Below are 25,974 nucleotides of genomic sequence, written 5' to 3' on the forward strand. Positions count from 1 at the left end.
GTGTTTATATATAAAAGTACACAATGTACAATGTTATGACTCCCAAATACATTTTAGTTTTTTTTTGCAGATTGTAATTTTTTTCACCTGTTAGGGCAAGACTGTACAACAACCCTGTATATAGTTTGACAATTTAAAAAAAAAAAAAAAAAGTTGTATTCATTTTAAATATTGTAAACCATTGGAAATTAAAAGAACGTATAGACTTGGACATTAAGTTTTCCACGTAAGCAATTTATTGTATTATAATTTACAATTTTCTTTATCTTCTTAAAACAAATAGCAGATTCTAGGTCTCGAAGAATGAGTATCAGGTCTTGAAAACCAACAAAAGGTTCATTACCTGAAATTAAACACAATATAATGATTTTCATATATTTATAACCATTCCTCATGTCACAACATCTATACAGATAAAAACACTTTTCTAATTTGAGTATTTAAAAAAAAAACAAAAAAAACCTTAAGTCTTAATGCACAGGCGTTTGCCGTGCATTCTCCTGTGCTACACGGCAGAACCAAATGCAGCACATTTTTCCCCATCAGGCTGTACTCATTCAGGCACATAAAAGCAATGAACGCAGGTGGAAAGCATCTTAGAGATATTGGGGTTCATTGATCAACACTGGGCAAATTTGCCCATGGGCAGTTACCCATAGCAACCAATCAGTGATTAGCTTTTTAAAGCCAGCTGCAAGTAGAATAAATGCAACAATCTGATTGGTTACCATCGGTTATTGCCCTGGTGGGAAAAGATATGTGGCACTTATTATTTCCGAGTCACCCAAAGTATCCTTGTGAGGCAACGTTGAGGAGACTTTTGTAAAGCGAAATGCCACATATGTTTTCTCACTGGCAATTTACTTGATTGTTGGTGGGAAAGTAACTTTAGGAGATTTGTCGCCTGCAGTAGCACAGATTTAACCGTGGGTGGCAAATCCTGTCTGCCATCACCCTGAAACAAAATAAGTGTATTGTGGAGTTTTGTGTTACAAGGCAGTTGATTCTGCCTAGAAACTGATTAAAAGTAGACAGTACCTATTACTTCTAAGTTAATTATACTAAGAATGTTTGATGCATACTGTACAAGATTATTATTTTTCTAGATAAATTGGAAGCTTATTGCGCCATGCTCTTTAAATGTAAAAGTTATATAAGCTATTAAGTGAAGCATAAACTTTCCAAGAGACTTTTTCTGCATACGATGTGAAACAAGAATTGTAAGGTAGAAACCTACTTATATCTTTTGTGTACTTACAGAGCAGCAGCACCAGAGATGATCTCAATAAGCTCTTTAGTGATAACAGCTTGACGTGTGCGGTTGAATGTTAGGGTCAGTTTGTCAATCATCTCAGCTGCATAAAAAAAAATTCAAAAAAGTCAAAACACGCCAACACTGTAGTTAATTCTGTGATCAGAAGATGCTGCCACATATACAGATTGTTATGCACAGCCTACAGGCACAACTGCCACCAACCATGGTGAGATTCTAATATATTCATTAAGAGTTAAGACGCGTGACAAATCAAAATGCTTACATGCATTCTTGCTGGCATTGTCCATAGCAGTCATCCTTGCACTCTGCTCACTTGTAGTAGATTCCTTCAGTGTGTAATATATTATATTTGCCAAAGTAAATTCCTGGTAATTTCTCAGCACATCAGCATCAATATCATCATAAACACTGATGTTTTCTAAAAAAGCAAAAGTAAAATGCATATTGATATGTTGGACAGTCGTTAGTTGAGGAAATAAAATAGCATATAAATCAGATTTCACAATGGAGAAGTTTAATTCAGAAGATAATCCCTGACTGTTTAAGCAATATCCACAGTATAGATTTAGTAAATCTGTTCTAATACTTTATCCACAATAGCAAGTGTTCTTTATATAGCTGATTTAGTCCTGCTTTATGGTACACTGAGATAGTGTCTACTCCAGCTATTAAAATATCTGGGGGCACACATACAAACCTAGCTAGAAGGGCTGTACTGACTGCTTTGAGATACAATTAGTTTTCAAACTGCTTCTTCCAAGATTTGGACAGCTGCTGTTTGATGAATTGTGTCAGATGGATAAAATTTGAATCTTGTATCTCAAAAAAAAAAAAAAAAATAATGAAAAAAAAAATATATATATATTTTTTTTTATCCAAAATAATGGAATAAGGAATATTTCGGAATGCTACAGCATGCATTGTTTTGAATTAAAAGAAACCTTTGTATACTTTAATAGATTATATTCTCCTGTGTCTCTTCTAAACTAAACTACCCATATTCGTTCTTGCCATCTTAATTACATCATAAGTATGGCTTTTTTAAAATAAATTAAAATCTACTACATACTGATTTTACTACAGTACTGCCATAATATACAATAAAATGTTACAAAGATTTGATGCAGTTTTTAAAATGCAATAGTCATCCCTTTGGGCAACATCAGTTTTCTCCACAGTATGTTATACATGGTCTGGAAGGGAAGGCAGCTCACAACAAAAAGATGGGTGATTCTTGAAGCTAAATGTGCTGTGGAGAACACACCAAACTTGTGCTTACCGGAATTTGCAACTGTGTCAAGCGAGAAAAAGGGCTTTCCCTCAGTCTTGTAAGAAATAACAGACCTGAAATGACAAAACTCTTTTGTAAATAAGTAGACAAAAGTTTTCACTTTGTCTACCAACAGCAGTATGAAGACATGAACATGTGGGAATAGATGTCATAAACACCAGCACACCAGTCAGTGTTGTCCATTTCCTTACATTTTATTGCAAGGACTGTTAACACCAAACAAATTTACATTATTATGCATTTCTATCCTGTACCTTTAATAATATTTTCCAGTAATAGTTCTGGGTTTTATTGTAGCACGTTTAGTCTGCTTTGTTCTGTTCTTATCGGTTGTCTAACAAAGGCCTGACCTTTCTATTAGCCTAGGGACCTTAAGGGTCAGTCCACACGAGCAGATTCGGGGCAATTAGGCGCCCCAGCGACAAATCTCTTCTTCAGGGCGACAATCTCCCCGAACTGCCTTCTCCCTGCCCTCTGTCGGCTAAAATCGCCTGCAGCAATGCACATGTGGCGCTTTGTTTTACGAAGTCGCCCCAAAGTTGCTTCACAATGAAACTTCGGGCGCTTCGGAAAACAAAGCACTGGGGCGACTAATATCCCCAAATCTGCTCGTGTAGACTGACCCCAAAGGAGAACTAAACCCATCTTCGGCAATTGCTCCAACTGCTCATGCGCCGTTACGCTGGTCTCATTCCGAAGAAAAGAAGATGGCTGCCATGAACTCCACTGGACAAAATCTTTACGGAGACGTAAGTAAAAAGTTAAGGGCATTTGCCAGGGGTAGCATGTAGGCTGGGGGGTCTATGTAGGGTAGTGTTTTTTTAACTTTAGGGTTTAGTTCTCCTTTTAAGCATAAGGAGCATTTAACCAACTCAAAATTACAGCTGTTGAAAACACCCCAAAAATTGCAGTTTCCCATAATAAAGCACAAGAGCATATACAAAGACTGGCAGCTTCTGCTCAGATGTACTAAAGCATACACTAACAGGCAACATCTGCCAAGCATTTCTCATTTTTTGATATAAAAGCAGAGACAGGAAATGTTGGCTCTCTAATTGAGTCCAGGGTGCTTGGATGCACTACTTTTTGATTAGAAATATTTAAAGGGATACTGTCATGGGAAAAAAACATTTTTTCAAAAATAATCAGTTAATAGTGCTGCTCCAGCAGAATTCTGCACTGAAATCCATTTCTCAAAAGAACAGATTTTTTTATATTCAATTTTGAAATCTGACATGGGGCTAGACATATTGTCAATTTCCCAGCTGCCCCAAGTCATGTGACTTGTGCTCTGATAAACTTCAATCACTCTTTACTGCTGTACTGCAAGTTAGAGTGTTATCACCCCCTCCCTTTTCAACCCCAGCAGCCAAACAAAAGAACAATGGGAAGGTAACCAGATAGCAGCTCCCTAACACAAGATAGCAGCTCCCTGATAGATCCAAAAACACCACCCAATAGTAAAAACCCATGTCTCACGGAGACACATTCAGTTACATTGAGAAGGAAAAACAGCAGCCTGCCAGAAAGCATTTCTCTCCTAAAGTGCAGGCACAAGTCACATGACCAGGGGCAGTTGGGAAATTGACAAAATGTCTAGCCCCATGTCAGATTTCAAAATTGAATATAAAAAAAAAATCTGTTTGCTCTTTTGAGAAATGGATTTCAGTGCAGAATTTTGCTGGAGTAGCACTATTAACTGATGCGTTTTGAAAAAAACATGTTTTCCGATGACAGGATACCTTTAAGGACCATGGCAGTCTTAAACTAGGACCTAAGATCATGTGACCAGACAGGATTATGTAAGCCTATGAAAAATATGACCAGAGGTAAAAAATGGCCACCATTACTATTTTGTGTTTAAATCTAGACACATGATTGAATAACACAACTATATTTTTTCTATATCATTACTATGGAATGTAATTATCAAACCTGAATCTGTTGAACACCACAGATCCCTGATCAAACTCATAACCAGAGTTGAGAAGCTCCGAAGCAACAATAGAGGCATCACCAAATGAAGGTGGCTTCCTGCCAACTTCTTTGAAGGTTAACATAAGGTGCCCACCATGGGTTCTGGAAGAGAAGTCATGCATGAAAAATATTTCAGTATTTTCAGCCTGAGCTCATGACAACTTTAAATATTTCAAGATCAAATCTCAGAAAAATAGGGAGTAATGAATTATATAACAAAAAATAGAAGATATTGTATTGCAATGGCTTTATTATAGATTGGATATTTGAGAAAGCAAGATGCTTACTGTATATGCTTTTAAAGCCACATATTCTCTATGTTACTGCTGCCCATTATTTAAAAAAAAAAAAAAAAAATTCTCCCACAGGCACTCAAAGCACCCAAAAATACCTGCTCCTTCCATCTGAATTGCCACAAGTAAAATTTTTAATGTATCCCGGGTAATTGCGCAAAGACACTTCCTTGTCTTTCATTGCATTAAAGGGTTGGCATGCGCAGTAGAATGAAAAGTCGAACTCTATCAAAAAAAAGGCACACTTTTCACTCTACTACATATGCCCAGGGATTTTGAAGGGAGTAAGAGGATCACTTGCAAGTAACCCGGGCCAGTGCAGTTTTCTGCTAACAGGAGCACCGCATTACAATTCCTGGGGAGGGACCTAAATTTATTTTTTTTAACAATTCTTTTTTATTAAACCACAATATTGCATAGAAAGTTACAGACATGTCCTTGTATGCAAATGTATATTATAAACATTGAACAATATAAAAGAAGGATACAATGGCCACAATAAAATAAAGAAAAACAAAGTAAAGAAAGAAAAACAGACTTGGTGTTATCATTCCAATAGGTTATACTTAAATAACTTGCGTTGATACAATCAGACAAAGATATAAACATCTTTTATTTTTTCCATTTACAATTATTCTTAAAGGTATAGCTAGGTGGGATGGGTTAAACCTTCAGGGAGGGTTTACATCTGGTTCTGTCTCCACCCACAAATCCCATATTTTGTTAAATTTTTCCGGGCATCCCCTTCTCAAATTGGTGAGCTTGTAGAGAGCTATGGATTTATCAATTAATTGTTCCCAATCTTTTTGTGTTGGGCAATTCTGCGATTTCCACATCATTGCAATAACCTTTTTTGCATACATACATAGTATTTACACCAGAGTCCTCTGAGCTCCTACAGGGACCACTTCCTCTAGTTGCTTAAGCAGTAATACCTTAGGGTCTTTTGGTAAAGGAATATCTGACGTATAATTGCCTCCCAGAACTTTTATATGGAAGGGCAGTCCCATACCATGTGAAAGAAGCCTGCAGGTGAAAAGGCGCATCTAGGGCACACCGGGCTAACATTTGAGTGCATTTTCTGCAGTCTCTGGGGTGTGAGGTATGTCCGGTGGAAGTAGTTTAATTGTGTCATTTTATCTTTAGCACTTATTATCCCCTCATAAAGCATATCCAAGGTCTCATTCCAATTTTCAGATGTTACGTCGTTGCCATTTGCTTAACACCTTATTCAGAGTGGAGTTGCACTTCTGAATCAATTGCTTATAGAAGTGTGATAAAAGGGACCAAAAATGTAACATGCATATTAATAATGTGCAGATTCAAATTTCTTAAACTAGCGTGACCCTAACCAAACCCTGGTGTTGATTTATATACCCACAGCAGACATCAGCAGAGGTGGTGGACACAACTATATAAATCATACTGGCATCCTGCTGTTAGAAGTTTGGTTTGAACAATGTGGGAAAGTAGAAGGAAGCAGCTGGTCTTGACCCACTGCAAGGAGTAATTGGTCAGCCCGATCCACGCATCACTAGCATAATTTAGGCAGTTATGCATTTTTACACCTATTTTACAACAGAACAGTTATAAAACATAAGAATGACATTTACCTCTGAAGCAGTCCTCTCAATTTGTCCCCAATTCCAACCACCATAACTTCCTTTCCAGTGTTAGAAAGGGCAGCGATTTCATTTTTAATTGTCTTTGCCACGGAAGAGTGAATTGCACCACAAAGACCTCGATCAGAAGATACACCAATTAAGAGGTGCTTCTTCTTGTCTTCTGGAGCTTTGATTTCAGCTTTCTCATACAATGCTAGGATGGAGAAAGTTTTTAATTTCTCAAGTGTATATGTAACAATTTTACCACTGTGCTTATGTACTTCTCTACAGCTTCATCTACTACTTACTGCAAAGGCTAAAGCACAAGTTAAAAGGTAGAACAGTCCATTCAGTCACGCTGAGATGAATCGCAGGTGTCACGTCGATGCGCCAAATCTAAGGTAAGCAATAGGAATGTTGGACGTTGTCGATGCGTCAGACAACTGACGGATGAAGTCGCAACACGCAGCCAGCCATGTCATGATGGATGCACGCAGTGACAACGTCCGATATTCCTGCGTGAACGCCCATGGAGTTCTACCCATATTCTGCTCTTGCAAAAAGTTCATCAGCTGAAAACATTTGCACAATAAGCAAGATGAGGCTGATCCAGAACCATGCCCAAATCACATCTGAGCCTGTGCAAACCTGCCTGGCATAAAACTTCATCAGGCCTGGCATATGGAATCAACTGGACCAAATATCAGTCATAAAGCCCACATTTTGCTGTGATGTGGGCTCCATGCAGAGGCCAATATGCTGCCAATTTGGGCAAGAGTGGCTAAATTGGCAAGGCTCATATATGTCAACGGAGCAGGGTAACTTCTTTATGCCAGTCACCAACAAACGAATTATCAGCGTATCCCCAATCCTTGCAATAGTAGGCACTCGAAACATGTCGTGTGTACAATAAAGCACTAACGCAGCAGAGCTCTGCAGTCTATGGCTTCCTTTCACTATTCTTCTGTTTATCTTTATGCCAGTCAGTTGAAGTCTTGGATCTCATTAGATATGAGTTATTCTAAATATTTAAGCTAATAATTAACTGAACATAAAAATGGCAGAACAGTTGAAAACATTTTTAACAAAACAAACGATACAATCTGTGCATAAATAAAAAGTAAACTGCCAAGGAGAGCGTGTAATTTTCATATTATAAAATAAATGTAAGTTATGCATTAGAGTTATGACTTCTTGATTAAATCATTTTCATGAATTTCCTGACAGAAATCACTTTGTGGCTACTAATGAATAAAGGTTATCATATATTACCCAGAGATCCGGTCCCATAGACTCGAGCAGGCTTTAGCTCCCTCTCAGCCTTGGCGTACTTTGCAGCTGCCACCATCTTCATAGACTTGGTAATCTTTTGGATGTTTTTGATAGACTTAAGACGTCTTGTAACTGTTGCAGGGAAGATATAAAAGCCATAAAATACACCATAGCTCTCATTTAAAGGAAAGGTGGACTTAAATGGTTAAAAACAAATGCTCTGTAAAGCTATTTTAAAGCTTTTATTGCTACTTTTTTTTAATTTATTTATTTATTTTTACGAATTTTTCTATTCAGAACTTTCCTATATATTTCAGTCTCTTATTCAAACCAATACATGGTTGCTAGGGTAATTTGGACCCTAGCAATCAGATTGCTGAAACAGCAAACTGGAGGACTGCCGACTAAAAATCTAAATAACACAAATAAAAAATTAAACCAACTACAAATTTTCACAGAAATTTACGCTCTACATCATACTAGAGGTTTATTTAGAGGTGAACATACCCTTTAAAGAGATACTGACACCAGAAAATAACCTTTTTATATCCATCATAACATTGTCTTTGAATGCTATTTATAATTTTGCCATAAAAGTATCTGCCTGATGATTTTACATTACCTTTCTTACCCCCATATTCCTCTATAAGGGGGCTGAAATATTTGTGCAGCAGTAGTCTGTTAGCATTAGAATCTCTAACGGACAGACTGAGATGGGACAGTCATGTTGGCAAAACAGTCAGGTTTATGAACTTCAAGTAACAATTACTTACAAAAGCAGAACTATCAGCAAAAAATAGAGCTCAACGCACCACCACCACCTTGGACAGCAAAGTAAAATTTTCTGATTTTACTGTTACTGCACAAGTGTCAGTCAACACTAAATATTCCTGAGAAAGGCAGTAAATTGGCAGTGTGACGATAATTTTTTTCCCTTGGACAGTGCTGTTTTTTCCCCTAAAAGGAGCATCAGCCGGGGTAAAAAAACCAAAAAAAAAACCAATGTTTTTAACGCAACATAAGTGATGAGACTATTACTTTTATATTACCAGCGAACAATACTTACTATCTTTTAATGTTGCCATATTCCTGACCTGGCCCTGGCCCCTGCAAATGGAAAATTAAACATATGAATCAACTGACTACTGTGATATGAATCAGTGAGGAGAAGACGCATTGCTACACTTTCACCTGCTATGGGAGAGAAGGTGGATATGAGCCTCTAAACTGAGCCTATTCTCTCTCATAATACTGTAGGATACCTGATCAGATACCCCACCTTGTTCAACATTATAGGGACTTATTTATCATGCTGTGATAAAAGTTGTGAAGCATTACCGGTGAAATTGCCCTGAGTAACCACTCAGCATATAGATCTCAACAGTTAGAAAACAAAAGCAAAGATCTAATTGGTTGCTATGAGCAACATCACCGGTAATGTTTCACTCTTTTTTTTTTTTTTTAAACAGCATGATAGACCCCTTTGTGTAGATGAAACACTTAGGGCTTTAGCACAAGGTCAGATTTGCGGAGATTTCATTGCCTTGTGACTAATTGCCTTTTCTTCGGGGCAACAATCTCCCGAAATGCCTTCCGCCTGCTAAAATGAAAAATCGCTTGCGGCAATGCGCTTGCGGCGCTTTGATTTCCGAAGTCACCCAAAGTTGCCTCACGAGGAGGCTTCGGAAATGGAAGCGTCACGATTGTATTGCTGCAGGCGATTTTTCATTTTAGCAGGCGGAAGGCAGTTCAGGGAGATTGTCGGCCCCTGAAGAAGAGGCATTCAGTCTCCAGGTGACTAAATCTGCCCATGTACTAAAGCCCTTAGAGCTTTGCGAGCTTTTGTAGACCTTGAATGAACTCACAACTTGAATGGGTTCCAATTTAATAAATAAACTCTAATCAGTGTACTTGGGATGAAAAAGTCTAATACTGCAATTGATTGAGTTTTTGGTGTCAAAAAATAGCTTGAAGTGAGTTTTGACTGAAAAATACCCTTGAAAACTAATTGTTTGTGGGGAAAAACAACTCAAACTTTGATAAATAACCCCCTAAGGGTGAAGACACACAGAGCTACTAGTAGCAGCTACAAAATAGATAATGGTCATAACTGTCTTTGCTTAAACACTACACGTGTTTCAGCAGCAGCAATTCTCAGCATTGTCTAGGCAGGGTATTTCCTGGTGATTTTTAGCCATGACAAGTAGCTGCTAGTAGTAGATCCATGTGTCTTCACCCATAGTCCTATTAGGGCTGAGGTCCTGTTGCTTTGGCCATGCTAGGAAATATGCTCTAGACCAGTGTCCCCTTTACAAACTAGAGGACTAGTCCCCCCCCCCCGGGGAGGCCTGGACCAGTAACAGGAGAAGCTCAGTTTGAAGGCCAGTGAGGGGAAGATTTGGGGAGAATGTCCAATTCCGTGCACAGAAATACACAAAAGACCAGTTAGAAGGTCAGTAAAGTAGTTATGAGAGGTACATATGCATTAAACTCATATTTAATACAGTACTATACGCTGATAATGTGATTTACAAACACTCTGCCTGCAAAACACTACGATGGTTGGATGTGATGTAAAAGTGCCAGCGAATGTTCAACTTGTCCTAGAGGTGGGGATGAGGGTGACACAAAATAACCAATTTTATTCTCATAAGCCACTGAAGTAGACACACTGAGTGGATATCATCAAGACAAGGCAAGGTGACCTCTGTACAGTCACACAATCATAAAGTGGGTTATAATATAGAAAATATTTTTAATATTACCAGTAATACCTTGTTAGTTAATGCGTGTTGAGTATTCTTTAAATAGTATTCTTTTAATTAGCCACAGAAGAAGGGCATCCATCCAGTTAAAGTCATGACAGCTAGACTGGACAATTCTATTCCATTAGATGAAAGTAGTAGTTGGGAGTAGTAGTTGAACAACAGATGAAGGTCATGTGTGTGTGGGGGGGGGGGCGGTATGGCACGGATATTAATAAACATTTTGCTCTGGAATTACACAGTTATAAAACGATGGTGTATGATATAGCATATAACATGATTTGGCACAAGTTAGCAAGTGTATAACAAGTTGGTAGTTATTTGCTTGACCCCGCCCACCTTGTACAAGGAATCTGTCGCAGGTGCTGCCACTCAGAGTCATCCTTCTGGGACATATCAGAACCCAAGCTGCCCATGTCTACATTACTGTGCTACTTTATTTCTAAAGGACTTTCCTAACAACACACAACAATCTATTGAAGGAGTCACACTAATCCTAAATAACAAGCAATGGACGACTTGATTGTAGGGCACATTACTAAATGTTACACATTTCTACTTCAGCCCCAGTTTCATGACAGCCTATTAATCAAGGATCGGCCGCGGCCTAGTAGAGGCAGAAATGGATACAACTATGAAGGTAGACTGAGTTTTACCCCAAACCGACAGCATGTCTCTTGTTTCTCCTCACCCCTGTGCATTTATTGGTTATAGACACATTGCAAAGCCGGACTTACCATTGTGACTGCAAGATGAGGACGCTGCTTCGGGACAACATGGTGACTGCAGACAAGGTCAGTCAGCGCAGAACGCGCATGCACGGAACCGGGTCAGGAAAAGCGCGCACCAGACGAAAATCTCGCGATACCACGCCATATCAACTATGGGCAACCCACCCATGTAATTATTGGTCTCATGAGCGAATAGCTCCTCCCACTGTGATCATGGTCGGTTCAGTAACGTCGTCTGCTACGTTTGAGGGATTGAAACTTGCTGCCGGGCTGTCAGTGAGTAAACTTAAGCCATGGGGAAATCAGACTTCCTTACTACTCCGAAGGCAATCGCAAATCGTATCAAATACAAAGGACTCCAGAAACTGCGATGGTCTTATCCAAAGCAGTATCGTGATGAGTTGAGGAGAAGAGAGTCAGTATTAAAAGGGAAGCCTTGTTTATAGGGCGCACTATGTAAATAGAACACTGGTGCTGCTGCCCACACAGTGCGTCCTGATCTGATAGGGAATCTACAGCTGCTTTCCGCAATGACAAGTCTGCCTGAATATATTGTTCCATTACATGGGAGCAGGGCCGCCATGAGAAATCACGGGCCCGTACAACAAAATTTTCAGGGCCCCCCTGTGCCCCGCCCTCCACGGCCCCCAAGCCCCACCCCAGATCCCGCCCACTCCACACTACAGTTAAAGGAAAACTATACCCCCCAAACAATGTAGGTCTCTATTAAAAGATACTGAGTAAAACAGCTCATATGTAAAACACTGCTTCATGTAAATAAACCATTATCATAATAATATACTTTTTTAGTAGTATGTGCCATTGGGTAATCATAAATAGAAAATTGCCATTTTAAAAAATAAGGGCCGCCCCCTGAGATCGTAAGATTCACTGTGCACACATACAAACCACATGTAAGGTCACATGAGCCAATTAACAGACAGAGTTCTGTCTTTTGCTTCCTCGCTTCTTCCTGTTACAGTTAGAGTTGTAGTATTTCTGGTCAGGTGATCTCTGAGGCAGCACAGATAGAGTCACGAAATGGTGGTTCAAGGCAAGAGATGTAAAAGGGCAATATTTATGTAAATATATATTCCAGTTTGGTAAGATTCTTTAATATGACATTCAATTGGATATAAACTATCTGTTGCTTAAGTATTCATTTTGGGGGTATAGTTTTCCTTTAAAAGACCACATAGACATCAATACTAAAAAAGGTAACCCACACACGTTATAAAAATCTATTGATAGTCAGGCCCCCTTATGAGTTAAAAAAAACATTGGTGCCAGGGTCCCCCATAAATTTTTTTTTTTTAAAAATTGGTGATAGGGCCCCCCTTACATGTAAAAAAAAAAAAATAACACCTGCCCAAAGGTGGCAATGACCAGGCTAGTTGTGCCCCCTGATGCTACGTTTATTTCTGACTGCTGGATTTTTCCCCCAGGCCCTGAATTCATGGTTATCCCATTTTCAGTGCTACCTCCCCATCTCCTCTGCAATTCCAATACTTCCAGCTATGAGCCCAAACAAGTGGAACAATAGATTTTGGCGTTCCACTTGTATATCCAGGTATCCTTCTGATCAGTATGGTCACCTCAAGGAAAGGTATCACTTGACATGGAATTTTTACAGTATGCTATTTGTAGAGAATTCTGCCAGTGCTATATGTTTCACTGAAGTCATTGTTATGATTCTTTATTAAGAATGGCTTTAAATGCCACTGCATATCCGAGTTGCACCAAAGACAACTGCTCCTTGCTTCTGAAAATCCTCTTCAGTTTATGTATTTTTTTTCAGAGTGAGTATGAAAGTAAGAGAAAGTTTTAGGAATTATTAAGTCAGATGCATTTTCCATATTTGTGGTACATTTGTTGTGCTTGCAGCATTTTCACTGAAATAGCCCAGCTAATACTGTTATTTTGTGCTTAAAAGGTAAAAAAGACCCAACAAAGAAATATCGTAGCCCTTTCAACCTTTTTTTACTATTATCTTATTTTTATATATGTAAAATATTTACACATTGCTTTATAGAGATTTTTCTCCATTCACATCATCCCCTGCCCCCCTTCTTAATTGTATAACCTGCCTTGTGTGGGTAGACACAGTTAGAACATGTAAACTACTTGCAGAGAGTTCCCAGGCCAGACTAAATTTGGTCCCCAATGCTGCAAGGCAGAGGTATTAACCACTGAACAACCAAGCAACCAATGTAAAAGAGAAGTAAATGTAGAAGGAGATTCAGGGGCATAGCACAGAAAGATCCTTGTACGCTCAGTATTTTTATATATAATATATGAAATGGTAACTTCTCTCATCAGTGTCCCTCCCACGGCATCCCCCGTCTTAATTATACCCTGCATCTTTGCGGACCTTTGTTGTCATTGCATAAACGTGTGTATGTGTGTGTGTATATATATATATATAAATATATATATATATATATATATATATATATATATATATATATATATATAATGTGTGAGCCAGATCTCTTTCCTTTTCCACTCTCAGCTGAATTAGATAAAAATATGTCCAAGGAACAGTTTAAGTTGGATATATCAAGTTTTTTGCCTTTTGAGACGTGCTCTGATCCTAGGTGTACTTATTGAATACCTGAAGGGGCTACTGTACAAATAGCATTTTTGTAGACATTTCTTGTGGTGGCAATATAAAAAAAATGGGAAGCGTTATCGGGATATATTAGATATATTAGAAACATTTTGAGTACTGCCAAGTAGTAGCATGTGTGTACCATAGCCCTAAAAAACAATATAAAGCAGTGTGTTTTTTCAGAAACAAAAATTGAATTTCAAGGGTTTTATGTATCATATGCATGTTCATATGTAGTGAAATAGTTATAAAAACTAGAATGGACAGGTCATCCAAAATTTGTGATGTTCTTGAAATCTTGATGCTTTATACAAATTTGATGACTTTTAATTTTGACGATTTGGTACATTTCACTCATTTAGCCAAGTACATATTTTTCTCCTGTAGGAATTAATGATAGAAAGCAGATTTCATGAAAATATTGACAGGCTGGAATGATCCAACATGGTATAAATTGTTGGACTCTTCCATTGTAAATATTAATAAATTCTTATGTAAGTTGTAGATTAAGAATTGTCATATTTTTCATGATCATCGTTACAGATGTTACTGGCATTATAGTGCCATTCAACTTTTTTTTTCATTGTTTTGTCATTCATATTATTCTTTCACTTTGTTTCCTGCAGTGAATTTCGCACAGAATTTTTAGAACTGCTAAAACGTCGGTTTGGTGAGTGAATAACCACACTATCCTTTTTATATGATTTGAACTTTCTTTAACTTTTCTTTTTTTTAAATCATGCACAAGTTAAAAAAATGAATCGATAAGGAATTGTTTTTATTTTTCCCTTTTTCAATATCCATTCAGAACAATCAATTAATTAATTAATGGTCAAAAGGCATTTGGGTACAAGCCTGCTAAAGGCAAAAAACTGGACCATGGTTAAAAGATTCACAATTAAAGCTCCTGCACTGTTCATAAGCATTGTGAACCTAACTGTAAAGGTCAATTCTGTACTTGGTAATGTTATTGAATACTTTCAGAATAACATATGTACCTGGGCTTATGTAGAAAAGGTGCATAAACAGTATTTGCACTTCCAGAAATAGATATACATTTTTATCTAGATCAAAACATTCTTCATCCACAGATTGAAAGTGAACCAAGATCTATCTCTGCTCAGAGGCACCAGTTCATCATCCTCCAACATAATGTAACTTATCTCTAACCATGTTTCATTGTGAAGTGATGGAATCTGGGATTTGAAGTCACTCTGCTTTCTATATTAGGTGGTCAACAGATTATCTGCAAAGCAGAGGGACTTTAAGTCCTAGAACCCATCACTTCACAATAGAACATGGTAAATATATTAGAATAACAGGAGTGCAATCTAAATGCACACGGCTGCTATTATACTTGTCTTGGAAACAATTAGTATTGCACTATATTTTAGTTGCAAATAGGACACATTGCAGCAAGTTTTTCCTCCGTTATTCTTTTACTATATATTTTTACCTATATTTTTATGGAACAATCCAACTTTCATGTTTGTTCCTCTAGGAACCAAGAGAGTGCATAATAATATTGTCTACAATGAATATATCAGCCACAGGGAACACGTGCACATAAATGCCACCCAGTGGGAAACACTGACAGACTTTACCAAATGGCTTGGCCGAGAAGGTAAGCTTCAAATACATTTTTTTTACTTGGGTTTAACGCCTTCTTTTAATACATTTGACATATTCATCATTTAACAGAATAATTTAAAATATTAAAATAAGCACATAAGGCTTTATTAGGTGTAGGATGTGACTTTTAGAACAAAGTAACTCAGTAGCAATATTATGTAGCATCTAGCCTTCCTAGATATTAGAAAATTAGTAATTTTTATGAATTGTAATTTAATACACAGTCTAGCTGCCAGCTTGGCCCCTACAGATTGTGTCCGTAAATCCCACCAATATACAAGCAGATTCAAGATGCGATTTAGTCCCAACCAAGCAATTTGGCGGCTTTGTACCTCTGTCTAGACTGATATGTATCGCCCAGGTGTCTATCCTAAATATGTTTAGGATATATGACTCCTGCTCTTGTATTTTCAGCCTTAATTAATACTTTTTATTCTGCTGGTTTTCTTTTTAAGTTTCTGTAAAGTGGATGAGACTCCAAAGGGCTGGTACATTCAGTATAAAGACAGAGATCCAGAAACAATCCGCAAACAGCAGGAAGAGGAAAAAACAAGATCTGGATGATGAAGAGAGAACAGCTAAATTTATTGAGCAACAAGTTAAAAAGGGCATGGAAGGGGCTGAGCAGGTATGTACATGTCCTGCTAATTCCATTATTCTTTTGGGTTTTATCTCTAGAAGTGAACTATTGATCGACAATGTATCGGGAACAAGGTCACCTGTTCTGTTACATTACAAGTATGGTAATAGAGAAGGCACAAGTGTGAGTTTATACATGTCGTAACTTTGAAGTTATGTTCATTCTATAACAAAGGGTCCATTGTTTATAAAATACATGGGTTTCAAGAGTTCTGTTACACACAGGAAAACACCATTTATAAGCATATCTTTTACATGATAGTTATGTCTATTGTGGAGAAAAGGTCCACTTTCTAAACAGTTTGTGAGGTTTAATAAAATGGCAATAAAGTAGCCAAAAAGATTTTTGGCTGTGGGGTTCAGTGGCCCCATGTGAAAACTGTAAGGAGGCATAAGAGGAAGGCAACTAATTTTAAAACTACAAAGACCGGTTAAGTGTTGCTAAGAATAGAACATTCTGTAACATACTAAAAGTTAATTTAAAGGAAACTGTCTCTTAAAGGAAATGAGTGCATAACATTGCGCATATTAATTTTGTAGAATATCTCTCAAATTTTCAAGCTTGACAATGTCATCTTTGATAAAAGGAGCCTCAAATTTCTCAGGTTCTAGATTAAGCCTATTTAATGGACCAGATAGTAATTTTTGTTGGGTAATTCTGCCTGTTCTTGATTTGCAGAACACCCCTACCTACACTGAATTAAACAGACAGAATGAGGAAGAGAAAGGTAGGTTTTTCTTTTTCAACCATGGTTTTTAGATGAGGATATGTAGCCAAATAAACTACTGTACACATCAGCCCGATACCGTTTTCTGTCACTTGACCAGCAATGCTCCCACAAACGCTCACAAACGCTCACAAACTTAACAGTACATTCGTTTTTGTGTTTTTTTGGTTACTTTTATCCACATATAATAGTGAATAGATTCAGCATTCTGCCACCCTGAGGAGCTGTTTGCAGCAAAAAATTATATGTTGTTACCTCATTTATCAAAATATTATTTTACTGTAGCTCATGCTTCTTTTTGTTCTTAAGACTTGAATGGTTAAGCAGGCCTTCAGAAATCAATTACTTCTGTAATTTGTCTCCCACATATGGTTTCCAGAATATCTAGGCTATTAAAATAATTAGTCTAGTCTGATATTTTGTATTTTGTCCTCATGCATAATGTGGTCTGTTAAATCTGAAATGCCCAGTATCTGGGCATATTAAATCTGCCCTTAATGTTAATTTGTAAATCTTAACTCTTATTGTATATATTTATTTTTATTAATTGCACTTATTTTCTGTGTTCAAGTGTAGTGATTTATAGTCTATAGAATGCTGAAAGGTGACCCATTACACTCATGTTCTCCTTTTGTCCTTAGTTGCATTTAATTTAAACAAAGGAGCAAGTACTTCAGGAACAGCTACATCTAAGTGAAGGTAAGCTGTACTGTATGGTCTGTAGTGCTGTAGAGGAGAGGCTTAATAGTTTTAGCTAGAAATAATTGTACACAACATGGCCGATTGATAGTCAACCTATTACATAGAAAAGGTTGGGCAGCACTGCAATCAATATATGATCTAACATGTGCCTGCAAAGCCTTTAAAGCCTTTTTTCCCATTTGTTCTTTTTCTTTTTATCATAATGAGTGCACATGAAAGTCACATTAACTTCAGGGGGTCCAATTCCAGTCTAACCAGTACCTACTTCTAAACGAAGCAAGCTTTACACATATCTTTTGTTGAGGTACAAATTTGTAGGTTTTCCTTGTGAATGATTACCAGAGAACTGTGTTATGCATAATATACAAATGGGACCACAAAATGATGTAAACTGAGGGAAAACTTAAAATCAGGGGATGTAAAATTGAGGTTTCACTGTGTATGCATGTCTGAAATAAAGATCCAACAGATGACTTACCCTTATTGTCTAGTTCCCTTGCATCCAATGCACTTAAATCAGCGACTGTTATGGGCTCAATAAAATGAAAAGACACCTCTCAGGGCCAAGCAAAGGAAAAGAAGAAGAAATCTGCCCTTGATGAGATTATGGTGGTAAGTGGTTCAGTAATGACAATCTGGTGAATGAAAACTGTGGGATTAAATAATTTCATAACGTTAATACAATCATTTGATTCAAGGTACATGAGAGATCCTGCAGAGGTATACTAAAGAGATGTCTGTTTTGTCGATGGAAGAACAAAAGAAGAAGACAGAGTGCACAGATTATTGGTTACAGCCAGTGAGTTATCCTTTAAATTATATTGTTTTGCATGAGTACTTTTTTACTCTTCCTCAGGAAATGGAATATGCCCACAACTGCCCAAATTCTTTCTCCATTCTTTACATTTCAGCAACCAGCTGTTCTTGAGTTGTAGTTGTATGACATTACAGTTGTCATCAAATAGTGAGCCAGTCATTTATTTAAATTATTTAAATAATCAAGTTTATAATTTTAGAATATTAATTTACATTTATGTATATTTCTTTAACCAAGCTGTATTTTTTTAAAGGATATTGTCAAAATTGTAACGAAAAGATTGGGAGAAAAATATTATAAGAAAAAAAGCTGTAGCAAAGGTAATGTATTTTTGTCTTTAACCTATATCCTGGCTTTGCATGTAATAGTGACATCATTGCTGAACCTAATTTCTTGTAGTGCTCTGATCTTTCAGGGGTCACAGTTATATGTTTTTTTGTGGTGGTTTTGTAAGATGACTCCCCCAAATAGGAAGCAGATGGTTCTTTAAACCTTATATATAATATTAAAGAGAGAATAATTCTTGTTTATAAGTAATGGTAATTTACTCAGAGGGTATGGTTTTATATATGCAGAACATATTCCTTCTGTAAATGTTTTGCTTTTGAACATATGAGTTACCATATTGCATACCATGTTGGAGCCTTTGTATATATGCACCAAAAGAACAACACAATGTGTAGAATTTTAAAAAAACAAAAGCATGTCCACTACATACCACTTTTTCATATGGTATAGGCCTTAAAATGCAGTTCTGAAGACCAGAAAAAGACGGAGCACAATTTTAATTTTTGTAGTAGATAAAAAGGTGTTACTGGCATATTAATAAATAATAAATTAGACCAACATCACCTAAAGTGAGCAGCACAGTAGGGCAGTAGATAGCATTGCTGCCTGTAGCACTGTGATTCCTAGGTTCTGATTCAGCCAGGTGACTATCTGTATGGAATTCTGTATATATTCCATATATAATTTTATATAATCTGCTTCCCATCCCCTTTTGGGTTTCTTCCCACTCTAAAAACATGCAGACAAGTTAGTTGGCTTCTATGTGCATTGTAGGGACAGTAGATTGTAATTTCCACTGAGGCAAGGACTGATATGTTTGATAATGTGAATGTGGACACTTTTTTTTTTTTAAATACTGCATACTGTGTTGTTCATTTGATGCATATATACAAAAGCTCCAACATGGTATGCAATATCTGTATAGTGGCAACACTATAGAAATAATAATAGGGAAAACTGCTAGCACAGTCCCTACTCTCACTCTCACAACAGACCTGAACATCAATTGCCTCTCTACAAATAGCATTACTATGTAAAACTGTATAAATGAATGACCCTCACTGTAATAGTGTGGGGAGTGTAATGTTGATAAATTGCACACTCTTTGTTCCTGTGATTAACTGTGCATCTAGAACACAGCTTTTATAGCCCAGATGTAGCTATTAATTCAAAGCCAGTGTTTGGAGACTGTAGTGACATAGTTAGAGCTGTCAAGGTTTGACAAAGTATGAAATCTGATGCTTGCAGACTCTAACTTCAATCCCACAAGTATATTTAATGAGTTTTAAACACAAATTGGAAATTTGGAAACACACTCTATCTGTGATTCCATGTTCATCCCCATAATATGGCTGGGTCTCAAGACCAACCTGTTTCTATTGCATATGTTTTGGCTTTCAAAGTACTGGTGTTTGCTTGTGTCTTCAGTATCACTTCTTCCCTTCCCAATCCCACCGTTTAAAAGTATATGCTTCACAATACAATAATTTTATATATTAGAATGTAATTGGCATTTCAACACATTGTATTTTCCTTTGAAAAAGTTGAAAATACCTCCTTGACCTAAAATGTATTTATTTGCATTATGCTTTAACAGTTTAATTACCCCAAAAGGCAGAATCAAACAGTTCTCAAGTGTCATGCATGTTGAGCCTGTCTGCTACCACTAAAATACTCAATGTGTGACATGAGCCTTTTGCTAACCACAAATATATTTGAAGGAATGTGTATTTATTAGTCATAAATATACATATACATGTTGGCTTACTAAATGTGTTCTACAACTAAAACAAATTAATTGTTTGTTCTTGTAGGAAATGATTGACACATACACAGCAGTTGTGAAACTTGTTGATTCTGGAGATAAATTAAAGCTGCATCAGACCCATTTAGAGACAGTTGCACCAGGTAAAGCACTTGCTTACCCTGGAAATAAATATAACAAGATCAGCTAGGAACTTGTGTTATTAAGCTTACACGCATACACTTGTAGTATTTAAGTATTTAAATACTCAGAAAAACACATGATTAAAACCACAGACGGGATAACATTTGTATATAAAAGGGGATAAAATTATTTTACTGCAATCTACATTACAGTTATGTGCGTAACAGCAATAATACAGTATTTTTAAAAGTTAATACAACCAAAAATATTCTTTTCCCAGGAAAGAAAGTTTGTGTTTTAAATGGTGGTTACAAAGGAAATTTTGGCATCCTAGATTGCATCATTAAGAAGAGCTTTTCTGCTACAATAGACATTGGGGCACATTTACTATGGGTCGAATATCGAGGGTTAATTAACCCTCAATATTCGACCATCGAAGTTAAATTCTTCGACTTCGAATATCGAAGTCGAAGGATTTACCGCAATTCATTCGATCTAACGATTTTCCTTAGATCAGAAGTTGCTTGGAAAGCCTATGGGGACCTTCCCCATAGGCTAACATTGGCGCTCGGTAGGTTTTAGGTGGCGAAGTTTCTTTTAAAGAGACAGTAATTCGACTATCGAATGGTCGAATAGTCTTAACGATTTTTAGTTTGAATCGTTCGAGTCGAAGTCATAGTCGAAGCCAAAAAAATACTTCGAAATTCAAGTATTTTTATTCTAATCCTTCACTCGAGCTTAGTAAATGTTCCCCATTGACTCAGTGAGTATATATATTTTTAGAAGGGAATGTTTTTGGGATATTGTCATTATCATAACAATGCGATAAAACTCTGTTGCTTTATAATTTATTAAAATGGTGAAGAATATTAATAAGAAAACCCAATTTATTGATAGGCCGCATCACATTTGTAGCTTGTGGGTACTAGTCTCTGGTAGAACTAAAGAGACGGGGGTATTAAAAAAAAAATTCTCTGTGTGTTCCTGAAAAACAATATGAAATCTTGTGTAAGATAAAGTAAGTTTACTCCTGACACCTTTTCGTGCCTACACGGAGTTCCATGACCTGTATAAAAACAGGAGGCAGCATCAATTACTAAAAGAGGCTAAATGAAAAAGAGACTTATTGATGGCAATGTAGACTTTATAAATGATATAAAGATGAGAAATTTAAACCTCTGTCTACTGTACAAATTACAGAAATCTATGAAAGGGTATACTATTAAATGTGGAGATGGGTATTTAAATGAACACAATATGTGATTAAATATAAATTTAACCATAGCATTTGTTTTAATACTTTAAGTACCAGACCTGGGATTTTGAAATGAACATCTATTGTCTATATTAGTGTGGTCATTCCTAACAACTTTTTACTATAGCATGGCAATAGTGCTTTATATTTGAATGTGAATTTTGTGGGTCCTGCTTCTGAGTTGCAATTACATGTTGAACATTCCTGTATAATATTGTCTTTAACATTGTTTAAGAAGTGATTTTTCACTAAGGACCAAATGTCTGTCTTGATAGGGCCATTAAAAGGAAGTAAAGTAGAAGGCATCCCATATGAAGACCTATCCAAAGTTGCCTTGATGGATTATATAGTGCCACATCTGTGTCTGCTAGAAACATACAAAACTCTACTGTGTCAGAGTTTTAATTAATAATTTATGTACTTCAGACCATAAATAGCAGAATGGCTGGGCTGCACACTTCATGTTATTGCTAAATATTTTATTATCCCAGATTTAAATATTTAGCTATGTACTTCAGACCATAAATAGAAGAATGGCTGGGCTGCACACTTCATGTTATTGCTAAATATTTTATTATCCCAGATTTAAATATTTCTGAGTTGTTTACTTTTTTGGAACATTAAATAAATATTTTTAAACTACAAAGCTAACATTTTTGTTCTTCCTAATCACTGCATTTGTTCTGAGTTTGTTGAAATAAGCCTCACTATGCCTTTTGAGTTTACATTCTGTGACCCTTGCAACTGCTCACAAAGGTCTGCAGCCTTGTATTTAACATCATAGAAAGACTCTCCTTACATTGTAGCAGTTGGTGCTTCCTATCTGTATGTTTCAATAATGCCAGCCACTATTACTGTATGAATACATCGCTGCTGAGTGCAATGCAAAGTGCAAAAAACAGACGCTTTGACTATATTATTATTGAAAATCTGTGGGAAGATCAGAAACCTGCATTGTGTGCAAGACAGCATAAAAATAATTACATGAATGTAGGCGTGGAAGAAAAATTCTTAAAGGGGTGGTTCACCTTTTAGTATGTTCTACAGTGGCCAGTTCTAAGCAACTTTTCAATTGGTCTTCATTATTTTTTAAATTATTTTTCCTTCTTGTAAATGTTTGCAGCTTTCAAATGGGGATCACTGACCCCATCTAAAAACAAATGCTTAATTGTTATTGCTACTTATTATTAATCTTCTTTCTATTCAGGCCTCGCGTATTCATTCAACCCTCTAAGAGAAAAGCTACGCCGCTCAATTCCAGGTTTCAGCGGCAGCGTGGATGACATCATCACACTTTGGTGCGAGATTTAAATATTTTAATTGCCCAACATTAGGTCTATTTCTTAGTTCCTGGGTGCGTTTTCTCTGTGTTCTTGATCTGTTACTGACCCTGCCTGCCCCTGATTATGTCTAGTTTGGTGCCTGTACTGATTATTGCCCGGTTGTGTATAACGATTTCGGTATGTTTGACCTGGTCTGTGACCCCGACCATTCCTAAGTCTCCTGTATCAGTACCGCATTGTGAGATTGTTATCGACTCGGCCTAGCTCTTGACTACGCTTCTACGTTCTATAACTCTAAGCTTTTTTCCCTTGCCCGCTCAGAACTCTCTCCTTGGCCTTTCACATTAAGACCTGGCAGCATCCGAAGAAGCAGAGGGCTAGTCCCGTAGCCAAAGGCGGCTGTTATAGATGGAAGAGTAAGCCGCGACCAGGCCCTCGGAGTCTGTTCTGAGTTTGGGATACCCTGCGTTACATCCAGTCTCTTATTCAAATCTATACATGGTCTCTAGGATAATTTGGAACCTAGCAATCAGAGTGCAAACTGGAGAGCTACTGAAAAAACAAAAAAACAATTGCAAATTGCCTCAGAATATCTCTCTCTACATCATACTAATACTAAAAGTTGACTCATAGGTGAACAATCCTTTAAAGCAATAATAAAAAAACATTAGCTGGTTCCAAACAGTATTCAGTAAAAACTTTTTCAGATTTTATGATTGTCTTTAACTTTATACCAGCCATCTTATAGGCTTACAGCTGCATTTCTATCTCGGCATAGAGCAGTGGTTCCGTAACTATGGACTGGCCCAGCTAGAGGATCTCCGAGACTTGACTAGGAGTATAGTCTTAAGGCCAATTAGAGAAGACTGCCTATTTGCTCTCCTAGATTCTCATGGAAACCTAGCTTCCAGGTCAATTAGAGCAAGATTTGGAATGAAGACACACTTGCCATCCTAGATTGTCTTTGAAATATGATTAATACATATATTAATATATATCTCTAACCTTAGGGGGACTTGAGTGCTCACTGTTTAAGTTCCTCTTTGACTGTGATTGAATCGCTTTCCCTTTTTTGTGTAAGAGGTAGAGCAACTGGAAGTAGAACAATGCTGAAGAACTTAAGCTGATGTTCGGAATATATTTCAGGGCTATTTTTTTTTTTTTAATTTCTTTTGCTATGAAACCCACATAAAAAAAATCTGCCAAAAATGACTGATTTTAGACAAATTAGGTTTGACTCAAGGTTTATACTTATACATATAAGAATACAAGAGACTGTTTTAAATATAACCTTATTATCCATTTATTAATAGTGATTGGAAAGAGCCAATAATTGCATTGAGTATACAATGTTATGGACTGATTAAACCACTTTTGTTTGAATGCTTTGCTATGGGTGATTTGTGTATCTGTGTCACAGCTTTACCATATGGGGAGTGCAGATCTTTATGTCATTTTGGTCTGAAACATGAAAATTCTCTTGAGGCATATTTGTGTCACACATATATAGTACTACTATTTCTCATCATAGTAAAAGAGAAAATATTTGGCAAAATGGAACAAAAATGCAACAATTTTTTTTCCTTAGTAAAACAAGTTATGTCACATTTTTCAATGACGTTTGAAGAAGCTGTAGATCTGTGGTACAATGTAATCCTTGTAATGTCCATCAATGAAGCCTTTTCCATTGTTGTGCACAAACCAGCAGGTAACACTAGTTGGCATCCCAGGGTGTGTGAGATACTCCTTCTGTGTCCCTCTGCAAAAATAAATTCATAGTTAGAGGCAGTTTTGCTTCAAATAGGACACAGCAGATTTTCTAAAACTGCTAATCACTTCCATGTTGTCCCAAAGTTTTGAACTGCTCAGTATGTGATTTTAGGGAGGAAAAAAGGCTGTCCCATTTTAGCGAGTAATACTAAAAAAAATAAGTGACGACCAGTTTACATTATACATATTTAATCCATAAATGCACGATTGTAATTGTAGGGCTGATAAATCACTATTTTTCTGTACAACACTGTAGGAGTTTTACTAAAACTAAACCTCAAGGTTTTTTGAGGGAAACACTCGAATTTTTCATGGGAAAAAAATAGAATTTTTTGAGATTTATTATACCCCGAAGCTGCTTAAACTCAGAATCTGCAAATGGCAAAGAAGATGTGATCTGTGCTGGGTTTTGTCTGATAATCCTTAAAAAGTTAGGGGTTTTGGGCAATAACCAGAAAAAATTTAGCGATTCAGGCATCAAATCCAAAGAATTAGTACAGGTATGGGATCTGTACCCGGAAACCCGTTATCCAGAAAGCTCTGAATTACAGAATGGTTGTCTCCCATAGATTTGTATTCAAATAATCAAAATTTTTAAAAACAATTTCCTTTTTTTCTGTGCTAATAAAACCGTACCTTGTACTTGATCCAAACTGAGTTATAATTAATCCTTACTGGAAGCAGAACCAGCTTATTGGGTGTATTTATTGTTTACTTGATTTTCTAGTAGATTTAAGGGATGAAGATCCAAATTAAGGAAAGATCTGTTATCCGGAAAACCCTAGGTCCTGAGCATTCTGGATAGCAGGTCCCATACCTGTACTTACTAAGTACTTGTAATTGCTTGTATTTTTTTTAATAGAAAAGCAAATATTCTAGGATGTTTTTGCTAGATTTTATCGAGTCTTTTCCCACACCAAATTGAGTTATTTTATTAATAAATAAGTTAAAATCGTGGATGGGAGTTTGGTTGAGCTTGGTTTAATAAAAAGACGAGATTTAAGTTTAATAAATAATCCCCTTTGTGTACAAGTAGAAATTTATAAATAAAATATATTTAATATGTTATCTGGGATACAAATATCATATCCAAATGCACCAAGAGCCTTGAGACCTTTTTCTTGTAAGCATAATGCATTCATCATTGTTTTA

General features: G+C 36.7%; 3 protein-coding genes across 7 annotated transcripts in view; 1 reads left to right on the forward strand and 2 right to left on the reverse strand.

The window, feature by feature from the left end:
* Positions 1-218: 218 nt before the first annotated feature.
* atp5f1c.L (ATP synthase F1 subunit gamma L homeolog) lies at positions 219-11,367 on the reverse strand. 2 transcript variants are annotated; one of them, NM_001087012.1, is made up of 9 exons: positions 11,216-11,269; positions 8,780-8,820; positions 7,714-7,845; positions 6,451-6,655; positions 4,503-4,646; positions 2,556-2,620; positions 1,539-1,694; positions 1,259-1,355; positions 219-343 (listed from the first exon to the last, which is right to left on the reverse strand). In NM_001087012.1, the coding sequence occupies exons 1-9, from the start codon at positions 11,254-11,256 to the stop codon at positions 340-342; spliced, it is 885 nt and encodes a 294-aa protein (NP_001080481.1). In that variant the 5' UTR covers positions 11,257-11,269; the 3' UTR covers positions 219-339. The 2 variants fall into 2 exon arrangements, with proteins under 2 accessions (NP_001080481.1, XP_018106197.1); XM_018250708.2 differs by lacking the exon at positions 219-343 and having other exon boundaries at positions 1,255-1,355; positions 11,216-11,367.
* Positions 11,368-11,379: 12 nt separating this feature from the next.
* On the forward strand, positions 11,380-20,952 carry kin.L (Kin17 DNA and RNA binding protein L homeolog). 4 transcript variants are annotated; one of them, XR_005966303.1, is made up of 8 exons: positions 11,380-11,624; positions 14,447-14,490; positions 15,322-15,444; positions 15,908-16,080; positions 16,771-16,819; positions 17,461-17,518; positions 18,220-18,320; positions 18,592-20,952. XR_005966303.1 is itself a non-coding variant. In XM_041586567.1 (7 exons), exons 1-6 carry the CDS (start codon positions 11,503-11,505, stop codon positions 17,514-17,516), a joined length of 567 nt encoding a protein of 188 aa, XP_041442501.1. In that variant the 5' UTR covers positions 11,380-11,502; the 3' UTR covers positions 17,517-17,518; positions 18,013-18,093. The 4 variants fall into 4 exon arrangements, 2 of the variants coding, with proteins under 2 accessions (XP_041442501.1, XP_041442502.1); XR_005966305.1 differs by lacking the exon at positions 16,771-16,819; XM_041586567.1 differs by lacking the exons at positions 18,220-18,320; positions 18,592-20,952 and adding an exon at positions 18,013-18,093.
* Positions 20,953-24,330: 3,378 nt separating this feature from the next.
* itih2.L (inter-alpha-trypsin inhibitor heavy chain 2 L homeolog) overlaps positions 24,331-25,974 on the reverse strand; it is a 47,031-nt gene continuing 45,387 nt past the window's right edge. The window contains exon 21 of the mRNA XM_018252746.2: positions 24,331-24,811. Within this exon, the coding sequence (XP_018108235.1) occupies positions 24,664-24,811 (148 nt within the window). The 3' untranslated portion in view covers positions 24,331-24,663. The remainder of the gene's footprint in view (positions 24,812-25,974) is intronic.

The sequence above is a fragment of the Xenopus laevis genome, chromosome 3L (assembly GCF_017654675.1).
Source record: "Xenopus laevis strain J_2021 chromosome 3L, Xenopus_laevis_v10.1, whole genome shotgun sequence".
Classification (NCBI taxonomy): domain Eukaryota; kingdom Metazoa; phylum Chordata; class Amphibia; order Anura; family Pipidae; genus Xenopus; species Xenopus laevis.

What these genes read in the sequence shown, in the direction of transcription:
- atp5f1c.L (NM_001087012.1), bottom strand. Translation starts at nt 11,256, where the DNA reads ATGTTGTCCCGAAGCAGCGTCCTCATCTTGCAGTCACAATG. An exon ending in CTCATCTTGCAGTCACAATG is followed by an intron (nt 8,821 to 11,215) that starts GTAAGTCCGGCT and finishes TTCCATTTGCAG; the next exon opens with GGGCCAGGGCCAGGTCAGGA. An exon ending in TTGAGAGGACTGCTTCAGAG is followed by an intron (nt 4,647 to 6,450) that starts GTAAATGTCATT and finishes CTTCTCTTCCAG; the next exon opens with AACCCATGGTGGGCACCTTA.
- kin.L (XM_041586567.1), top strand. Translation starts at nt 11,503, where the DNA reads ATGGGGAAATCAGACTTCCTTACTACTCCGAAGGCAATCGCAAATCGT. An exon ending in CAAATGGCTTGGCCGAGAAG is followed by an intron (nt 15,445 to 15,907) that starts GTAAGCTTCAAA and finishes TTTCTTTTTAAG; the next exon opens with TTTCTGTAAAGTGGATGAGA. An exon ending in ACAGAATGAGGAAGAGAAAG is followed by an intron (nt 16,820 to 17,460) that starts GTAGGTTTTTCT and finishes TTTTGTCCTTAG; the next exon opens with TTGCATTTAATTTAAACAAA.